The 19,944-nt window shown below is 35.6% G+C and overlaps 1 protein-coding gene and 1 pseudogene across 2 annotated transcripts in view; one reads left to right on the top strand and one right to left on the bottom strand.

Annotated features, from left to right (window-relative positions):
- Nucleotides 1–19,944, bottom strand: part of UACA (uveal autoantigen with coiled-coil domains and ankyrin repeats) — an 87,709-nt gene that overhangs the window by 19,010 nt on the left and 48,755 nt on the right. For both annotated transcript variants that reach the window (XM_059056416.2, XM_059056417.2), the window contains exons 3-10: nucleotides 18,700–18,788; nucleotides 15,560–15,624; nucleotides 14,713–14,770; nucleotides 8,627–8,697; nucleotides 8,417–8,523; nucleotides 5,161–5,342; nucleotides 3,947–3,984; nucleotides 945–1,013 (exon numbers count right to left, since the gene is read on the bottom strand). In XM_059056416.2, coding sequence (XP_058912399.1) covers nucleotides 945–1,013; nucleotides 3,947–3,984; nucleotides 5,161–5,342; nucleotides 8,417–8,523; nucleotides 8,627–8,697; nucleotides 14,713–14,770; nucleotides 15,560–15,624; nucleotides 18,700–18,788 — 679 coding nt within the window. The remainder of the gene's footprint in view (nucleotides 1–944; nucleotides 1,014–3,946; nucleotides 3,985–5,160; nucleotides 5,343–8,416; nucleotides 8,524–8,626; nucleotides 8,698–14,712; nucleotides 14,771–15,559; nucleotides 15,625–18,699; nucleotides 18,789–19,944) is intronic.
- Nucleotides 6,072–6,485, top strand: LOC131752241 (mitochondrial import receptor subunit TOM20 homolog; annotated as a pseudogene).

Below are 19,944 nucleotides of genomic sequence, written 5' to 3' on the forward strand. Positions count from 1 at the left end.
GTATAAAGATACAATAATTTCAATGACATTCAAATAATTTAAAATCTATACATGAGAAATAACGCAGAAAATTATAGTCCTATGATAACTAATAAATACAACTATATACAAAGACAGCAAACCATCATGATTCTAATAAATAAGAAATAAAAGCATCATCTGGAAATAGAAAATAGCAGAAGAATATGTCATTTTGACTTTTGCCAAACACCTCTCAAATTTATGAGTTTAACAAAGCATAAGAATATCAATACTTCAGTGCTCTGATAAAACATTTAAGCCTCCAATTGAAGGCTACAGTTCACTTTCTTAACACTACATAGTAAACTATGAAAACCCAAATAAAATGCTTTTGTTTTATCATATGGAAAAGGCTATTCAATTTATATTTTAATGGTATTTCAGTCATAAAATAAACCATTTAATTATGGCTCTTCTTCCAACGCAATCCAAATAATAATTATTTTTTGAACACTTTGACGAACATAAAAGGTAAAAAGTGCTGTGTGGTTAATGAAATTATTTTTCTTAATCAAAATAAAAAATACTTTAGAAAAAGTTCAGATTTTGTTTATTTACATTGATAACCATCATTTTTATCATTATAATTAATTTTCTAAAAGGAATACAAATTTATGATTTATTGTCCAAAACAGATATATTTAAATCAACAAAAACTTACAGAACGTTATTAAATTATTTACTTCCTAATATATATTAAAACAATACTTCCTGTAAGATAATACTGACCCAAACATTCATATCAAAAGTTAATTCTTTTAGAAGGAATTGGGCAAGAAAGTAGAATCACAAAACATAACAAGCTGCCCTTCCATCCCCTACTCATTTCCCCCGCATCTTTGCTTCCTTTCTTTTCCCCAACCCCACTACAAACAACGCTGGAATTCTTTGCAAAGGAAGATACCAATTTTTTTTCTTTTTACCTGAATGTCTTGATGCTCCCTCTGATCTGAATTCATATTTACTTCATCTAGCATCTGCGTCAAATTTCGCTTTGGTAAAACATAAGAAAACACAGGTTAGCAAGTATGAGAATACAGAAAAGTACATTTTCCTCAATAGGCAATACACCCAATTAGTGATTTTCAGTTTATCCAAGTTTAAATTTTGCTGTACGAAACACAAGGTGGCAGTGTTTCCACTTAAAACTCCAAATGGAAAGAATCTTTAAGGATATAGGTTTTAAATTAATCAAGTATAATCTATTTTTTAAATACTAAAAAAGTAACAGAATTTAAACCCCCCTACTGCTAAGTATTTATTTTAACCAAAGTCACCAAATTTTAAAAAGGAGAATTTGTCTAGAGGCAAAGCTCAGGTTGTACTATAAAGCATCAGCTACCATTCCCAAAAGAAGAATTTGGTGTTTAAAAAGAGGAGGCGGGGGGAGTTACGTTAATGTTGAGAGAAAATATGGAAATTACTTCTTTGAGTACTGATGAAATAAAATATCAAAGGGTGTGATAAGAAAGAGATAGACAATCCACTGACTAAAGCTATATAAAAGATTTCTAAATGACTTGGTTGGGTACATTATCTGTTTTTGTACACTTACTGCTTTGAAACTTTATTCCAGCTTAGAGATTTGATTTAATAAAAACACAATACAATCATTAAACAAGAGATAAAATAATCTTTTTTTGCCCAAATTGATCTTTAAGTCTACACAATAATTTAGAAAGCCATTTCTTTCTTCCTTTTTGAGAGCTAAACAAACAAACAAACAAAACGTGAGTGCTTTAATTTTCCAAGATAATTTTATGTTCCACATTCTCTGTTGACTCATGTGTTTAAACTATCATCCTAATGAGCTTGGATTTAGAATTAGAGAACAGGTTCCCATTAAGACGATGCTCTGTATCCACGATTTAGCCCAGACTACATATCTAGCCTCATTCCTTCTACCACAGGGCCGTTCTTCACGTGGAATCTGACCAAGTCTCATCATACCACTTTCAGCCCCCGCCTTCCCTTCTGGTCTTCGGTTCCTGTCACTCTGCCCCTCTACTGTACTGCCCAACCGGCATGTTAAACATGCTCCTTCATCAGGGACATAGTACTTGCCCTTCCCTCCGCCTTTGAGGCTTCACCCACAGAGCCGCCAGCTCCCTCCCTCACTTCCTTCAGACCTCTGCTCAAATGTCAGTCACTTCCTGACCACACCATCTAAAATAGCTTCCCGCCCTCTCCCTCTTCATTCCCTAATCCTGTTCTGCTTGTCTTCAAAGCATCTGCCATGGTACTAAATACCCATTTGCTTACTGTTCATCTCTCTCACTGGGCTGAGAGCTCCATGAGGGCAGGGAGTTTGAACACTGATATCCCCAGCACTTAGAACAGTAATGGGCATATAGTAAATAACTGAATACATCTTATTTTTTAAACTGTACTGTAGGCTTCTTGACAACAAGGATTATATGTCCCTTAGTACACAAACAAATCCTATTTACAGCAGATATTTTAAAATGTATTTAATTAACAACTGAAACAAATGAGTTTTACTGTTCTTAGCAGAATATTAACTCCATGAATTCATTTACATAATTCCTATTCATTTAGATACCATTCCCATATTAATATTCAATAATTCTTTCTTTTAAATACATGTATATTTCAGAAATAGATTTTCTCTTAATATGTGTGAGATGGCTGGTATTGATATGAGGGCACATTTTATTTCCCTCTACACCCACTTAGGTTATCTGAGGAATGGGAGAAAAGGCTGAAACAGCTGCTCCAGATGGGAAAGAAAAGTGACAGCAGATATGACCCATGCAGGGACATATTACTTAATTGTGATGGACTGAAAGGGAAGCATGCTTTCATACAGCTTTCAAATTTAGATGCGAGCTACAGAAATGATATAGAATGATGACAGGATGGCTCAGAAGGTACCTGATTACTTCTCTTCAAGGTTTGGAGGTGTTCAGGTCCCTCTCACTAGAGAAAAGCTGAAAGCCTGGAAGGGGACAGTCAGCAGGAGAACTGCCTACACTAGCTTTGGGTGACACGGTTTAAGACTGTGCAAAGCAACTCCACTCACTTTAACTCGAAGAGATTAGGGGAAATGATTAGACATCTACTGAGACTGAGACACAAAACCAGGGTTAAATAGTGATTTGATAATAAACTTAGTGCAAGGTATGAATTATTTCATGTACTGTGTTTTTTTTTTGGTTTTTTTTTTTTTTTTGGTGGTACGCGGGCCTCTCACTGCTGTGGCCTCTCCCTTTGCGGAGCACAGGCTCCAGACGCGCAGGCTCAGCGGCCATGGCTCACGGGCCCAGCTGCTCCGCGGCATGTGGGATCTTCCCGGACTGGGGCCCGAATCCGTGTCCCCTACATCCGCAGGAGGATTCTCAACCACTGCGCCACCAGGGAAGCCCAATGTACTGTGTTTTTTAAAGTCAAGTCCTCATTAAATTAAATACACACAGCAAAAAAAGAAAAAGAAATCAAAATGTTAACAGTGGCATTGAAATCACATATATAATCAGTTTTGAATTCTGTTTTCTTCATTTCTTATTGCTTGGAAGAATTTTCCCACATCAGGAGATATTTGACTCTGTTACTAAGGAAGAATAGGAGAAAACTGTCTAAGGTCTACCAAGCTAATATTCATCATCAAAGAAACTCAACAAGGTGCAATATTCCATACTTGAAAAGGCTGGATGTTCAAGACCAGCAATCAGGAGTCTACTTATTTTCCAGTGTATACATTCATTGTAATTAAGAACCACTGTCTCAAGCTGAGTGACAGTATCTGGATAAAGCCTCAGGATCTCATGACCTAGGTTCTACATGGGCATGATTAACTGGGAAGAGAGAACAGCATGCATTTAAACTCAAAACAGTTATATATAAGCCATTACCCAGGTTTACTCAACACTTTACTTAAACTGCACAATATACATAATTTTTTAACCTGTTGTAAAGATGGTCCTCTCTTCCAAAGTTCTCTCCCTGAAGATTTAAAGAGAGGGAAAGGGAGGAGAAAGAGGAACAGTGAAACAGCAGGTTAGCTTGGGTAGATTTGCATTCCCCAATTATATAATTAAGTCAATATTAAAGAAATAAATTTTTAAGTTTCTTTTGAAGTTTACTACCTTACAGTTAAAACAACAATGAAATATCACTTTTGCCTATCTAATCGGCAAAGTATTTTTTTTTTGCTATGACAACATCCCTGTAGATGATATTCAATGCCAGGGAGGGGAGGCAGGTGAAAAATACAAAATTTAAAACATCCTAAATTAGAAGGCAACTTGTCGATATATATTAAAAGCTTAAAAAAATGTGCATAACCTGAAACCTCTTAATTCAATTTCTACGAAGTGATCCTAAGAGTATAATAAAAATATGCTAAAATATTTATGCATAAGGACAGTCACTAAATGGTATTTATATTAGTAAAAACTGTATAAACAACTTAAATGATACCTATAGAAAATTGCTTAATTAAATTAAACTTAGATGGAATTTTATGCATCAATAAAAATCATACTGTAGAAAAAATATTTATTTATGAGGGAAAAGTCTTCGAACTATATTACACAAAAAGTAATCTACAGCTCACTACAGGCAACCTCAATTTTATGCATAGAGAGAAGACTGGAAGGATATTCCTCAAAATGTTAGTAGAGGCTCCTCAGTGGTAGAATGAGTGGTTGATTTTACTTGCTGTGCTTTTCTGTGCTTTCCAATTTCTCTTTAATAAGCATAGGAAAATAGTTGGCACAAGTATTCAATAAATCTTAGTTGAATATTTTACATACATATTTAAACAATGATTCTTTCTTTAAAACTTTTTAAGTACAAGAGCTTAAGCACTTCACCCCTCCTCATCAAAAAATATATATTAGTAAAACACTTTATTTGGCTCTTTCTTTTCAGCTCTTAAATTACTCCACAGTAGAGTAGGGTTGACTGGATAAACTGGACAATAAATGTAACACACACTACCTCAAAACAAGTGACTATAATGTAAAACCGCACAGCTGGGGCAGAGAGGGAGATGAACCAATACTGCTTATTGTAAGGAGTGTTTTGCCCCTTACAAACTGTAGCTCTACCATCTAAATCTTTAAAAGCTGCTCTTTATTAACTAGCACTTTTCTAGTGACAGAAAACTGCTGGTACCTTTGTTGGTATTTTCTGATGCAGTCTTCAGTGAGGTTAGAATGTCCAGATTGTCACCAATTCTTGCATAGTAAGAACTATCATGGCCAAGGGCATCCAGCAAGGTTACATCAGCACCATTTCTGATTAAGACTTCTACTGCATCTTTGCAACCATACTCGCAACCTAGCATGAGAGCAGTCCTAGAAGGCAAGATGGAAGAATAAAAGACCTTGAGAAGGATCCAAAAAAATATTTCAGAAATCTCTTTCAGAGGTCCCCTTCTTAAAGAACAGATATTACTTTAAAAAGCCACATTGTTATAGACACAGATTTGACTTCATATTTTTATCTTACATTTTAACTCCACTGCTTTTTTTTTTTTTTTTTTCAGTACGCAGGCCTCTCACTGTTGTGGCCTCTCTCGTTGCAGAGCACAGGCTCCGGATGCGCAGGCTCAGCAGCCATGGCTCACGGGCCCAGCCGCTCCGCAGCATGTGGGATCTTTCCGGACCGGGGCACGAAATCGTGTCCCCTGCATCGGCAGGCGGACTCTCAACCACTGCGCCACCAGGGAAGCCCTCCACTGCATTTATAAAAACATGTGTTTTGTGTCTTAGTTCGCAGAGCTAACATTTTACATCTACCTACACACATTTGTTACTTCTACTACCAAGTTAACCTCCTTTATTCCAGTCCTTCTATGTACTACAAGTTAATTGCCACAAAGATCTTCCACAACTGATACTGTCACCTTATCTGTGCAAAACCTACAACAATAAACCCAAGCTATTTAAATCACTTTGCAGGCCTTTCTGCGTCCCTCGCGGCGGGTGGCAGGACATAGTGGCACAGTCCTTTCCGAGTGTTCTCGGCCAAGGGCTCCATCGCGGGCCCTGCTGCCGCCAGCCCCACTCCTCGTTGGAGAGAAGATGGAGGGCCGGAACAGCGCCATCTCCGCCGGCGTGTGCGGGGCCATTTACTTTGACCCCAAGAGATGGAGTGACCCTAACTTCAAGAACAAGCTGCGAGAATGAAGAAAGAAACAGAAGCTTGCCAAAGAGAGAACTGGACTTTCCAAGTTACCTGACCTTAATGATGCTGAAGCCGTTCAGAAATTCTTCCTCGAAGAAATACTGCTTGCAAGAGTTACTAGCTCAAGGTGAATATTAGAAGGGTGTTGACCATCTGACAAATGCAGTTGCTGTGTGTGGACGGCCAGAGCAGTTACTGCAAGTGTTGCAGCAAACTCTTCCACCACCAGTGTTCCAGACGCTTCTGACTAAACTCCCAACAATTAGAGAACTGTAAGTGCTCAGAGCTTGACTGAAGATGATGTGGAATGAGAAACAAATGTCAACATAATAATCTCAATTAAAAAATATTTTAAAAATCTTAACTTGGAAGATGATCAGCTCTGGGGGAGTAAGGGCAAATAAGCTTGTTATGGACTGTCCTACACTGAAATCCACCAAAGTTAATTTTTACTTTGTGTAGATCCATTTGTCTGTTTTATTTATTTTCCCAATGAAAAGTGTATTTTGTTAGAGAGGTTTTCATTTTATAAATACACTATCAGTTACTGAAAAAAATAAAATAAATAAATCACTTCGTGAACTGAACCACATCATGCAAATGTCCCCAATGAATCCCTTCTATTCCAAAACAAGAATCAGATTCCTGTTCCTGATCTCTCTTTAGAAGAGCCTTTCTTCTCCAATTGGCAGATCATAATAATGCAACAATTAAATCAGCATGGAAATTTAGAAGTACTCTAGAAATTCTCTATTTTTACTGCTGAGGCAACCAACACTTAATGAAATGAAGTGACTTATCCTATATATGATTCTGTCTTCAATTGTGAATATTGAATTTCATACGGAAATTGATTTTTGCCTTTATTCGATGTCCGTTCTATTCCTCTTTTATACTCCCTGGTAGTTGCTAGAATGCAGTTTTACATAAAACAGGCATTAACAAACTTTTTGTTATAAGGGAAAAAATGTCAGATAAGACAGGAAGAAAGAAAAGAAACTTGAATACAGAGTGTCAGAAACAGCTTTTAATTTACCTTTAAAACCATCTGCTATGTAGTCTAAATATAATACACATTGCCCTATCACACTGGTTTTTTTGTGGAGTTCCAATGAAAAAACACAGACAAACATACTTGGAAAAATATAAGATCTATTAAAGTAATAAGGCATTGTATACGTGGATCAGCCAGATCACCCCTTTCTGATCCTAAAATTTATTTTTCAATCAAATTTTCTTAAATGTGCTTGGAGCCAGATCATAGTATCACAAAAACAAAGTAATATAAAAAAAGCCACTTTCTTAAAAAATCACATTAATGATTTAATTGCATAAGAATTTCCTCCTTTGAGATGCCTGAACAATGAAAACAATCCGAGCTATAAAATCTGACATCCAAAGACTAACTATACTTATCTACTTCCAGTGAACTACAAACAATAGAATACGAGCTTAGAAGAATAAAAGTAACTGAAAAGAAACCAACAATTTTACCAGTACTCATCTATACAATCTCAGAAACTTGTCATAAATTACTGTAATGCTTCAACTGGTGGAAGGGATATATTTCAGATACTTTGTTGTCAGAAACTCCATGACTATAAACATCAGAATTATAATATAGCAAGCAGCATGATACACTAGACCCAGAAAAGAGGACAGAGAGAATTACAGATAGAAATTGTTAGTGCACACCAACTAAAATAACATCAAATTCAGGTGCAGAAATAAATTAATGAAATCTGTATTGGGGTACTGAAATGAACTCAGTTTCAGAGAAGGAGGTGGTATTGTGCCCAGCAGAAAGGAGAAAAAACACCTTGAGAAAATCTACACTGAAACATGTCAAGCTCCAGGACATGCAAGAACTCCTTTAATCTCAAAAGATTCACTAATGAAGTAGAGACTGTAAATGTAATTTTTTATTCTTCTTCCTTATTTGAGCCCATTTCATTAAAGATTATTTTATAAGTTCAAAATACCTAGGATATAATTACTCTTTTCTTCAGTTCTTTGACCTGAACACAGGCCATAATCACTGCCTGTATTTCGAGTTTACCCTGTCATTATCCCCTATTTCCCTCTCCCTCCTTCTTCAGCCAACTCTGAAGAGTAATAAGAAGTGAGTGCTAATTCCAAGGAAGGAGAACCACAGGGGATAGAAAGGCCAAGTCACAGCAGCAGAGCTTCAGGATTACTGTGCGTCGAGCTGGTGTCTGGGGAGCCGTGATAAAAGAATTACCTGTTTTGTTTGTCTCTGGAATTAATATCTGCCCCTCTATCTATCAGCAGTTGACATATTGTTGGCCTACACATCTGAGTAGCCAGAACAAGAGGCGTCCGCCCATCCTAAGCAACAAGAAAAATGAGACAGCATTCAGACAACAAGTCTCCCAATACATGAAGGTCAGAATACATAAGTTGAAATGAGAATAAACATAAAGTGACTTACTACATCTTTGGTATTCACTGAGGCCCCATGGTCACAGAGCAGCTGTATGCTAGAAGGACAGTCTGCCATAGCTTTGAGGAACAAAGGAAAATGATAAATGGTGAACATCTGTTGGTAACACGTGGTGTTTTGCTAGACCCGTATAAGGCCTAAATTCTTCAATCCCTAAAGTACTAAGCTTCACATCCTTCACTCTCAGTTTAGCATTATAAGCATTGATTTTTCTATCTGAAAATGGATTAGACAAGATCATTTTGTAAATTTTGTATAATTTATTAGGACCAAGGAACAATGTCACTCTTGCAGAGGACAAGAATATACTGCTGTTCTAAGGGTAAACACTGATAATGAAAATCACACTTAAACTTTCTATTTATAGTATATATATATATATATATATATATATACACATATATATATATTTTTTAGGAGTTTATTTATTTATTTTTGCTGTGCTGGGTCTTTGTTTCTGCACAAGGGCTTTCTCCAATTGTGGCAAGCGGGGGCCACCCTTCATCGCAGTGCACAGGCCTCTCACTATCTTGGCCTCTCTTGTTGCGGAGCACAGGCTCCAGACGCGCAGGCTCAGTAGTTGTGGCTCATGGGCCTAGCTGCTCCGCGGCATGTGGGATCCTCCCAGACCAGGGCTCGAACCCGTGTCCCCTGCATTAGCAGGCAGATTCTCAACCACTGCACCACCAGGGAAGCCCTATAGTATATTTTAAAATATGGCTATAACTTACTGAATCCTTGAAGTGTTAGTGCAGTTTTTTAAAAAGAATCATATACTTTTTTCTTAATAGAAGACCCACAGTAAATAAAGTATGATTCATACAATTCATATTTCCTTTTCAAAGCAGAAACTGCAATGTCTGCCCTTGATGCAAAAGCAGGGTCATTTTGCTAAAAATTATATTATAAAATTACATGATGCCTCTTCTCTGATCAACACTAGAGTTCAAATTTGTATCAGGAAAAAAGTGGTCAAATTCATAAAGTACAATTGTGTTTATACTTCCCATGAGTTTTTATAAAAGTTTTATAAGTTGATACTAGTTTATTTGCACAAAAAAGTACTAAGTCAGCATTTGTGGGTTTTTTTTTTTGGTGCAATTCAATAAAGTAAAACCAAACATACATTAAAAAATCAAGTAAAATTTTCATTTGTGATGCCTTTAATCCAGCAAGTCTTTTATATAAAATATATAATCAATCTTAAAAAGAAGATAAATTGAAACTGAATACATTAATTCAGCAATTATAAAATAACAACCATTCAGGCCCAATTAAAAATAAGAAGGAAAAAATATAAAGCATAAAAAATTCCAGAGTTATACTATACTGAACAAATCAAGTCAGTATTAAAGGTGCGATGATGGAGAATGCCAGCTTGTTCCATGGTAATAAAACTGTGTTAGGCACAGGGTGGCTCACCTAGACCACAGTTCCCAGTCTCCTTTGCATGCAGGCATGACCACATGAGTTAGATCATGCCAATGGAGTCTGACATGAGGGACATGTGCTACCTTCTGAGTCTAGGGCTTTAAAAAGTGGTTATACATTCTTCCATAATCTTTCTCCTTCCTGCTAGCAGGAAAACAGGTACCTATTATCAGCTTCAGCCTTAAAGATGAGGACAACACCCCAGGCAATGGTAGAACTACAAAATGGAAGAAATCTGGGTCCCTGAATGACTATATGGAGCAGAGGTACAAGCCAATCTTATCATTAGGGCTGTGACATGAAAGAAATAAATTCTGTGTGTGTTTTTTTTTTTAAGCAAATGTTATTTTGTCACAGCAGAGTATAGTCTCATCCCTGACCAAGACAAAAATTGCTATCAGGAGTCAGGTGCTGTTGTAACAGATACCTAAATTATACAGCACTGGTTTAGTGGTTGGGTACTAGGTGGTCAGTAAGCATATTTCAGGCTAGAAACCTTGTGATTTTTCTCATACTGTGGCAAAACATTTGATAGATCTATCATCTGCGCTAATTTACAAGGTACACTGTGTGACTATGGAGCCTTTCTAGGTTTAGCAATAGAAAAGAACCAGAATTTTAGGGCATATTGGCGGCTGCTTACTGCTTTTAGTAAGAAAGAGATGAGGTCAAGCAAGAATTAGTTATGAACACAGATGGAAGGGAATAGAGTTTCTAGATACTTGGGACCTCACAGGTATAGAGAAGCCAATTGTTTCTCTATACCAAACAGCAAGATGTTGGTCACAACTTTTCTCAAAGACAGCCTGATAAGGAAAAAGGAAAAAACAAAAACAAAAACAAAAAAACCAGATCCAGTCCTGGAATAAAGATCAGATTGAGGATACTATATTCCCATACAAGACTATTATTTCAGATGACTTTGAGGTGGCAGTATTAAAATGAACAAATGAACTTATTTACAAAACAGAAGTAGAGTCACAGATGTAGAAAACATACTTATGGTTACCAGGGGATGGGGTAGGGGGTGATAAATTGGGATATTGGGATTGACATACACACACTACTATATATAAACTAGATAACTAATAATGACCTACTGTATAGCACAGGGAACTCTATTCAATACTCTGTAATGGCCTATATGGAAAAAGAATCTAAAAAAGGAGTAGGTATGTGTATATGTATAAGTGATTCACTTCATTGTACACCTGAAACTAATAAAACATTGTAAATCAACTATATTCCAAAAAAATTTTTTTAAACTCTGTAAATTAACCTAATGTCCTACACAGTATTGAACATTTTATAAATAAATTCTCTAAATTTTGGTTAAAAAAATAAAATAAAATGAGGTAGAGAATCATGAGTCCAGAAATAAAAACAAGAAATAAAGGAGGGTTAAGAACTTTATGTCCAGAAAATTAATGGTTCCTGACATATGGAAGTGGCTGGCAACAAATAGCCCAGAAACCTACCAAGGTTTTGAGGGAATGCACTACCCCAAAATCCAAAAGCCCAGTCAGCTAAAACTAATAACTCTTCCTGTGCTTAAGCTGCCTATATAGAGGGCATACTTTCCAACATCCAATTTACCTGTGATCTTGGAAGATAATGGACAAGAACCTCCCAGAAGGCAGAGCTAGGGCCCACAGAGGACAATAAGGGATTTCTCCTAGGAAACAAAACCTGGGGGCACCTGAAGGAGCTAACCAAGAAATTTACTCCAAGATCTCAGTTGAAAGCCTTTGCAAGTTTTGCTCAGCAGTATTTGATACCTGCTGTTGATGAGTGATTGCTGTGTATTTCTCAGTTCTCCCGTTTCCAAAAGAGAGTCTTTATTTTACTTATCCTGTTCTTGCTGCATCACTATATTGTGAGGAGCAGATCTCTTTTCTTTAAGTTTACAAACTGTTGGACCATGAAGAGCCATTTCAGAGCCAAAAATACACAAGTGCACATCACCCAGAAATCCCAGACTTTGAGGTGGCTTCAGTGACTGAATTGGTTATGTATCCTTTCCCTTGGGGCGGGGGTAATGTTCTATGTGTGGGAAGTAGGGGCTGCAGGAATATCTGGAAGGCCAGAGGGCTGGACTGTGGCAATTGTTACCAAAATTTGTTCTCCCCTTCTTCTACAGTGTAGCAGCTCGGCCATTACTAGTTATTCTGAGATTACATTTCTGGGCCTCCTTTACAGATAAATACAACCAACTGACTTTGCTCTTGTTGATGGATTATGAGTAGAGGGCTATTTACCACTTCCAAATCTGGGCCTTAAGCTGTGGGCATGCGCTCTTCCTATTCTCCTTCCCTTTCCTGCCAGCTGGAACGCAGATATGACTACAACCCTGCTGCAATGACATTGCTGAGGAAGATACCAGAGGAAAGTGGAGCAACAAGATGGAAAGAATTCAGTTCATGAATGACCTCAAGCCACCTGCCAACCTATACCACTCCATTTTTTTTTATAAGCAACTGATATTGGAGTTCTTTTACTACATTGACTTGGTCTTCATTCTAACTTCATCTGTATACCTATTGAACAACTATTAAGATTTCAATCTGTTAAGTTGTACCAGTTTTAAAAACAGGGATAATACAATCTATAATATACAAAAAATTACACATATTTACTGTACATATTTTGATGAGTTTGGACAAATGCATGCACTGTAATACCCTCACCACAATCAAGGTACTAAACATATGGACCACCTCCACAAATTTCCTTGTGTCCTTTTGTGTGTCTGTGTGTTTTGGGGGGTTTGTTTTTTTGGGTTTTTTTTGGTGAGAATACTAAGTACTCTATCCTCTTAATATATTTTAAAGTACACAATACCATATTATTAATTATGTGCAATATGCTATTATACTACATTATATAATAATTACATACAATTTTTGTATAATAATTATACCTCAATTAAGCAGTAAAAAAAATAAAACCAACTAGGAAAAGTTGAACATTGAGTAAATGATATTGAAATCATTTTCAAATGCATTAGGTGTAATAATGATATTACACTTAGGTTACAAAATAGAATCATTATCTTCCAGAGATAAAAACTGAATTGTTTATGGATAAAATTATATGATGTCTTGGATTTGATTTAAAATATGCCAAGTAGAGGAGAATAATGGGTGGTGGTAAAAATGAATCAAGATTAGCCATATGATGACAACTGTCTAAGCTGGATGAAGGGGATAAGGTATTTTAATATGATAGTCTAACTTTATGATTGAAATTTTCCATAATAAAGTATTTTAAATAATTTTTACAACATGATTATTGATAAGGTTGGATGGATTAAAAAACAACTATGAGAAGGTGGTAGGAGAATAGAAATATCATGTGACATGTATTCATACTTCATTAAGCAGAAAAATCATTTAAAAATTTCCATCAAACAATAAATTAATGCTACAGAAATGAATTATATTTTTTTATGATTTTAAGTTTAATTTATAAATTTGTTTTGATGATTCCATAACTACACAAGCTTGATAAGTATATCACATACGAATCTAGGTCTACGTTTTTATCTATTTTTAACTTATTTAATTATTTTTATTTATTTAAGTAGTAATATAAAATTATCATAAAAATATTAAATAAAACTATAGAAACTCACAGGAGTCATTGTGAGGCTTAAATGATAATGTATGTAAAAATGTTCTGCAAATAATAGCACTCTATACCAAAATTTTTAAAAATGCATTGTGTAAGAGATCAAACTATCATAAAAATACATAAAATATTTTTTAAAAGGAAGAAAATCAAAAGTATAAAAGTTTGAAGGAAATTTGAAGTATAATACATTTTTAGCAGACTACTCTAATCCTCTAATCTACCAAGGATATTCCATATACATGAAAGGAAACAGTAGGGTTTTTTTTGTTTTTTCCTTTGAACGCCTAGTTAACTAGGAATTTCAGTCTTAGAAGAGTCTGCCCAGGGGTCAGACTATCTTACATTCCAAAAATCCTTAAATATTTAACTTTTTTCTAATAATTTTCTTTAAGACACCTAAAGAATAATGCAAATAAATTCTGATATACAGTATGATTAATAAAATCTTTGAAATTACTAACATAAATCTCTTTTAAAATACAGCAAATTACAATGATACGTAATTCAGCACAGACACCTCTAAATCAAAACAAGCACCATCACCACTAATTAAGAAGTTACTACATGCCAGGCACTATTCATGATTCAGTTATAACCACTACTGCAGTAGTATTAGTAAGTTCATTTTGCAGATAAGGAAAATGAGGTTCAGACATGTTAATGAGGTAAATATAGTTTTTAAGAAAGAGAAAAGTCTTCCTCTTTCCCATTTCTCCTACCAGTTCCCACGCAAACACATGGTACTTACAGCTCCTTGAGAGCAGGATTATGGTTTATTCATCTTTGGACTTTCAGTATCTAGCAACCTGGCCTGTAAATATTGGCTGAATGATTCTTTTTAAGCTGTACAATCCAATAAATTTCAAATCTGAATAAATAAAAAATTCATAACATTCTGTTTCTCCATGAATTATACAAATATATTCATGTTAAAACTTTGAAATTAATTTAAATGCCCAGCCATTTTAACAAAGATTTGTTTATGTCCAAGTGAAACCTTTGCTTATTACCTGCATCGTGAAGTGCGGTTCTTCCCTGCAGGTCTACATGTTCAGTGGGACAACTGTACTGTTAAAACAAAGAAATTTAGTAATCTAAGAAAGTCTTATTTTCAAGTTAAATATCGAGACTCAAATGAACAGCTGTTATTTAATCCTAAAAATATTGCATTTATCAAAAACTCTAAAGAGTACTAGACAAGCCATAAATATTTTGACATGCGACAAATATAATAACATTATACTGTAAATTTAACAGTATTCCAGTAAACAGGAAAACATATGGTACATTACAATAGCATGAAATATAGAAACTGTTATTGTTTGGGGTTTTTTACAGCAAGAATTAAAACTTGAACAATTGAATCAGAAAAAACAAATGAGTTCTGCTGTGAAACTTAGTGGCAAACATGTTTAAGGAAATGTGTGACTAGACCTTTCAACTGAAAATGTAATTTAGCTCGCTAGTTCACAGAATTTTGTGGTTGCCTGATTATAAGCTTAACTAATGATGTTATTATGTAGTCTGAATTATTGATGTTTATACAGAAATATATAGATCCTATGCTGTATCACTTAATCTCAAGTCATATACCAGATGACAGAAAATTCCAATCTCCAGCTAATGTCAACAGGAAGGTCAAGTCTTTGTTGTTTATTTTTAATACACTGAGTTATGCAATTCACTTCCCTCAGAGTTTTTGCTCTTTATTGTTCACATTCTTTCACAAATGATCAAAAAAATATTAGGTAAGCTAATAGTCAAAGCTAGCCTATTTTCTTTGATCTCAAGTTCCAAAAACACATCTGTTATTTGCAGTCAAAATAATAAAGTCAAAGTATTAACCACTTTTACTACCTGTAGAAGTTTTTGTAGACACAATGCATGTCCATACTTTGCAGCCAGGTGAAGAGCATTCCTCCCTAGAAAAGAAATAATTTTAAATATATGATAAGGGTTATTTTCTTCACATGTGAATTCTCCTTAGAAATGTGCTTCAGTTTTCTAAAATCAGTTGACAGACAACTTCATTTGTAGTCATGCTTTGAGTTTCTAAGATGTCTCACCCAGTTTTATATTTTAATTAGAGATAATGTACACACCAAAACAATGAAGGTGGGAAGAAAAAATAAACATACAGACTCATTACAGAGCAAGAATTTTGTCTTATTCACCACTGCATCTCCAATACCTGGAGCAGTTCCTGAAACAGAGTAAGTAATTAAATATTGCCATAGGAGAGAAGGGAGAGAAAGAGAAAGAGATAAAAAAGGAATGGGGATAGGAGGGAGAGAAAGATAGCTAGATTTCACATAACATTTCTCAATAGGCAGTGCGGATACTAAAATGGAGAAAGGTTAAGAGATGTGAGTCAAAGAAAAGGTATTCTCTAACTAATTTTTATGCTTCAACTAAAATTCAAAGTTTACAAAGAGATACTGTCTCTGAAAATCAGACAATTTGTTCAAATACGTGATTAAAATGTGCAAATTTAAAGGAAATGATGAGCGGAGCAGGGAAGAGGTCACCAGACAATCTGGAAGGTTAACTCTGAACACTGAAAAAGGTAATTTGCAGAGAACATTCTACCTCCAAACACTATTTCTCCTAATTGTACTTCTTTACACAAATATCTTTCTTGGATGGTGAAAACTACAAGGGTTTCACCAGACTATTCCAGCTTCCAATCTTTAATGCTCCTAATTTCCCTCTACCTTCACAAACATCTCCAAACATAATTGTAGTTCACAAGTAGACCTTTCTGCTAGAAAAGTAATGTGTGTTCTGTTCATCCTAGATGAAGGAATAAACTGACTTTCAACTCTCATTCAGTTTTATATGCATGTAGATACGTGAATAAGTTTTGCTGGGTCTGATCATTTCTGTGTAGCTAACAGGTTCTAGAGCAAAAGGCAGTTGAGTCCAGACCTTTGAACAGATATAACATATTCAACCACTCCTAAACATCCTCTACAAATAAGTCAGATGTAACAATTTCAAATTTCAATTTGCTACTGTTCACGGACAAACTTTCTAGAAACATTTCACATCCTGAAAAGTGACTAGAATAACTGGCACTTACATGAGAAGTAAGAGAGCATGGAGTGGATAATGAGGATAGACACAGTGGCAACAGTCCCTGGTGTTTACCAAAATGCCACAGAAACTTGGTCACATTAAAATGTCAGGTCAGGGCTAAGGAAATACCAAATCCAGCCACTTGAGATAGTAGAGCAAAAAATCACGGAAATATCACATCTAAAGCATATCACGCTGAATTATACCAAAGGCGCGTACCTGGCAAGACCTGGGTCACAAATACCTCAAAACCACACTAACTTGAAATCTGGTTATTTTCAATCTACTTTTATATTGCTGGCAACTAAAGGAGTTAAGATAAAATACATAAAGGTTGTGTAATCAAATTTTTATCAAATATCCACATCTGGATTATAATAGACAATATAACAGCAAATGAGACAAGGTCCTTGTTCTCAGGAAAGGACAACTCTAAAGACAAACATAATTAAACCCATCAATAAAAACATGACTAAACAACAGCAAAAACAAAAGACAAAATAGGTAAAGCAAGGTATGCCCGAATGCAGTATATGAAAAGACGTCGTCTGCTGAGCTTGGGAAAGCATTTGAGCTTCATCTGCACTGAAGGAGGGAGGACAAAAGCCACTTAGATTGGCCACTAGGCCGAAATGTCCAGAGCACAAAGAACACAGACAAAAACAAGAAAGACACGTGTTTGAATTGGAATCAGCACAATAAATGAAGTCTTATGAATTCTGAAATGGTATGGTTAATCCAAAATTTCTAAAAATAAATATTCTTCTGCATCAGTAGAAAACATATATATAAGTAATAACAGTTTTTTGTTCATTCAAAGGTGGCAAATAAATTGAGTTTCGTCTTCACTTAAGGTAACTTTAGGTAAAGATTTTCCTCACTAATTCATTTGTGATCTCCCTCTCTCTCCCCCATTGCCTTCCATTTCCAAACACAATGCTGGTTAACAGTAATGTATTTATTTGTCCATACATGGAGTCATAGGATAAAACATTAAAGTTGTTCAGGACATTCTCTGCTCTAGGTCAGCTCCCGTATTTAACTGAATAACAAAGTAGAAGTGCAGAGAAATAAGCTGCCACAGGTCTCAGAGAACTGAGAATGATTGTCCAGATGAACAGAAAACTAAAACATTGAAGAAAAGCAATAGCTATACTCAAATACTTAAAATCTATCTTGTGATGTGCAGACAAACTTATGCTGTAATATTTTAAAAGACAGACATAGTTATGACTAAGTTTAAGCAGAAGGCCTGGTAAGAGACAGACTTAAACTGTCTATTAGAAATATTTTTTATAAATATAGCTAGCTAAACACAGACCAGGTCTCCTCATGAGGCATAATGGTTAAAAACACAAACTCTGACTGCCACTCATCCACTGAAAAGACCCTGGACAAGTCGCTTAACAGCGCAGTGCCTTGCAGCCTCATTGGCTCGATGTGAGGATAAAATGAGTTAGTACGTGTAAAGCGCTTAGCAGAGTAGCTAAATCTATGTGAAATAAGTGTCACCTCTTCTTGTTATGATCACTACTGGTGATGTTGTTATTAGGAGACAGTTAGTTCCTCAACACAAGAAATGTCCAACCAAAAACCAAATGACCTCAGGACAGCAAGAATTCATATACTGAATAGTATATAAATGGCCCCTAAAGGTTCTTCCAAGTCTGAGATTTGAGAATCCTGTAGCACCGCCAAGACCAGCCCTAGACCTCAGGTCTCCAGCTGCTCATCCATTCAGTCGACCTTTCTGCTACATCCCCAGTACTTGCCCTCTCCCCCAGAGCAATACCTCAGCTAATTAGAAACAGAAAGTTAAGGACTGCTCTTTGTAAATCACATTTAGGTCTGATTTAGAGCCCTGGCAGTGGACAATGCTTGTCTTCTCTGTTTGTAACCGACTATGGAGGCAAACGTACCTGCGGTGTCACTGGTTGTAATATCAACTCCATGTATGAGGATGGCATTCAAACACTCAAGATTCCCCTTTGAGGCTACAACATGAAAGCTAAACAAAGAGAAAATATTTGTTATGCCATGAAAACTACTCAAGGTCAACTTAAATGTTACATAAATGTCACCTTATAGTCAATACTCACACATACATACACACACGTGTGAACATGCATTTTAAAGGCTACATTAGAACACCTATATATTTAATACAAGAAAAAAGAAACCTATCTCATACTACTGAAAAACTCATTTTAAACCAAATTTACATTATTACCTCTATAGTTTATCATTTCAGTAACAAAGGCACTGGTGTTTAGACCTTAATAAATGCACTGAAAAGTTTCTATCAGATTATTTTGCTTAGTTTCAAATATACTGAAACCGCCAAAACAAATGAAGTTACTACGGAATGCTAAGGCCAAAGACAGATCAAAACACTTATCCATCTCTTTAGAATGATCATATTAAACCTGGCATAGAAAAGTCTTCAAAACAAGCTAAGCTACACTTGAAAGCCACAAAAGATCTGGCATCATCTTCTTCCTGAAGTACAACATTATTGTTCCTTTTACTCAAAGACCAGTATGCTGGTTCAAATTTCACACAAACAGAGTTGAACACAAAATAACTTTAAGCCATCAAGTACTCAAAATACATGATAAAATATCCCATTGTTTCTTTGATCATCTAATACTTTCTTAATCAATAAACATTTACAGAAATATTTTGTGTGCATTAAGAACTGACATTGTAAGTAAATACTGTAGGACTTGTTGGCAAAGGACATTGAACTCAGGTCCTAAATGAGTACCGTACCCATTGTGAAGATGCCAGGAGGTAAAGGGTCAGCAAGGTGCCTGGATACAGACACAATTGGCAGCACACTCCCTGTCAGGGTCTTCCCTAACCATACCATTTGAAAATTTTACATTTCCCCATCCGCTGCAACCTTAGTACTCCTAGCTCCCCCATCCTGGCCTTCATTATTCTAAATAGAATTACACATTTTTCTAATACTATATATAAATACAAGATTTATTTTCTTTATGGTCTTATTAATCTCTTCCTACTCAACTAACTAGATGAAAGTGGGAATTCTTGTCTGTTCTGCTTCCTATTATATTCCCAGAACCAATGAAAGTACCAGACAGATGATGCACCCTCAAATATCTGAATAACTGAATGCTTAGAGACAGAATCTGGAGATA

Source organism: Kogia breviceps, chromosome 3 (genome assembly GCF_026419965.1).
Source record: "Kogia breviceps isolate mKogBre1 chromosome 3, mKogBre1 haplotype 1, whole genome shotgun sequence".
Taxonomy (NCBI): Eukaryota; Metazoa; Chordata; class Mammalia; order Artiodactyla; family Physeteridae; genus Kogia; species Kogia breviceps.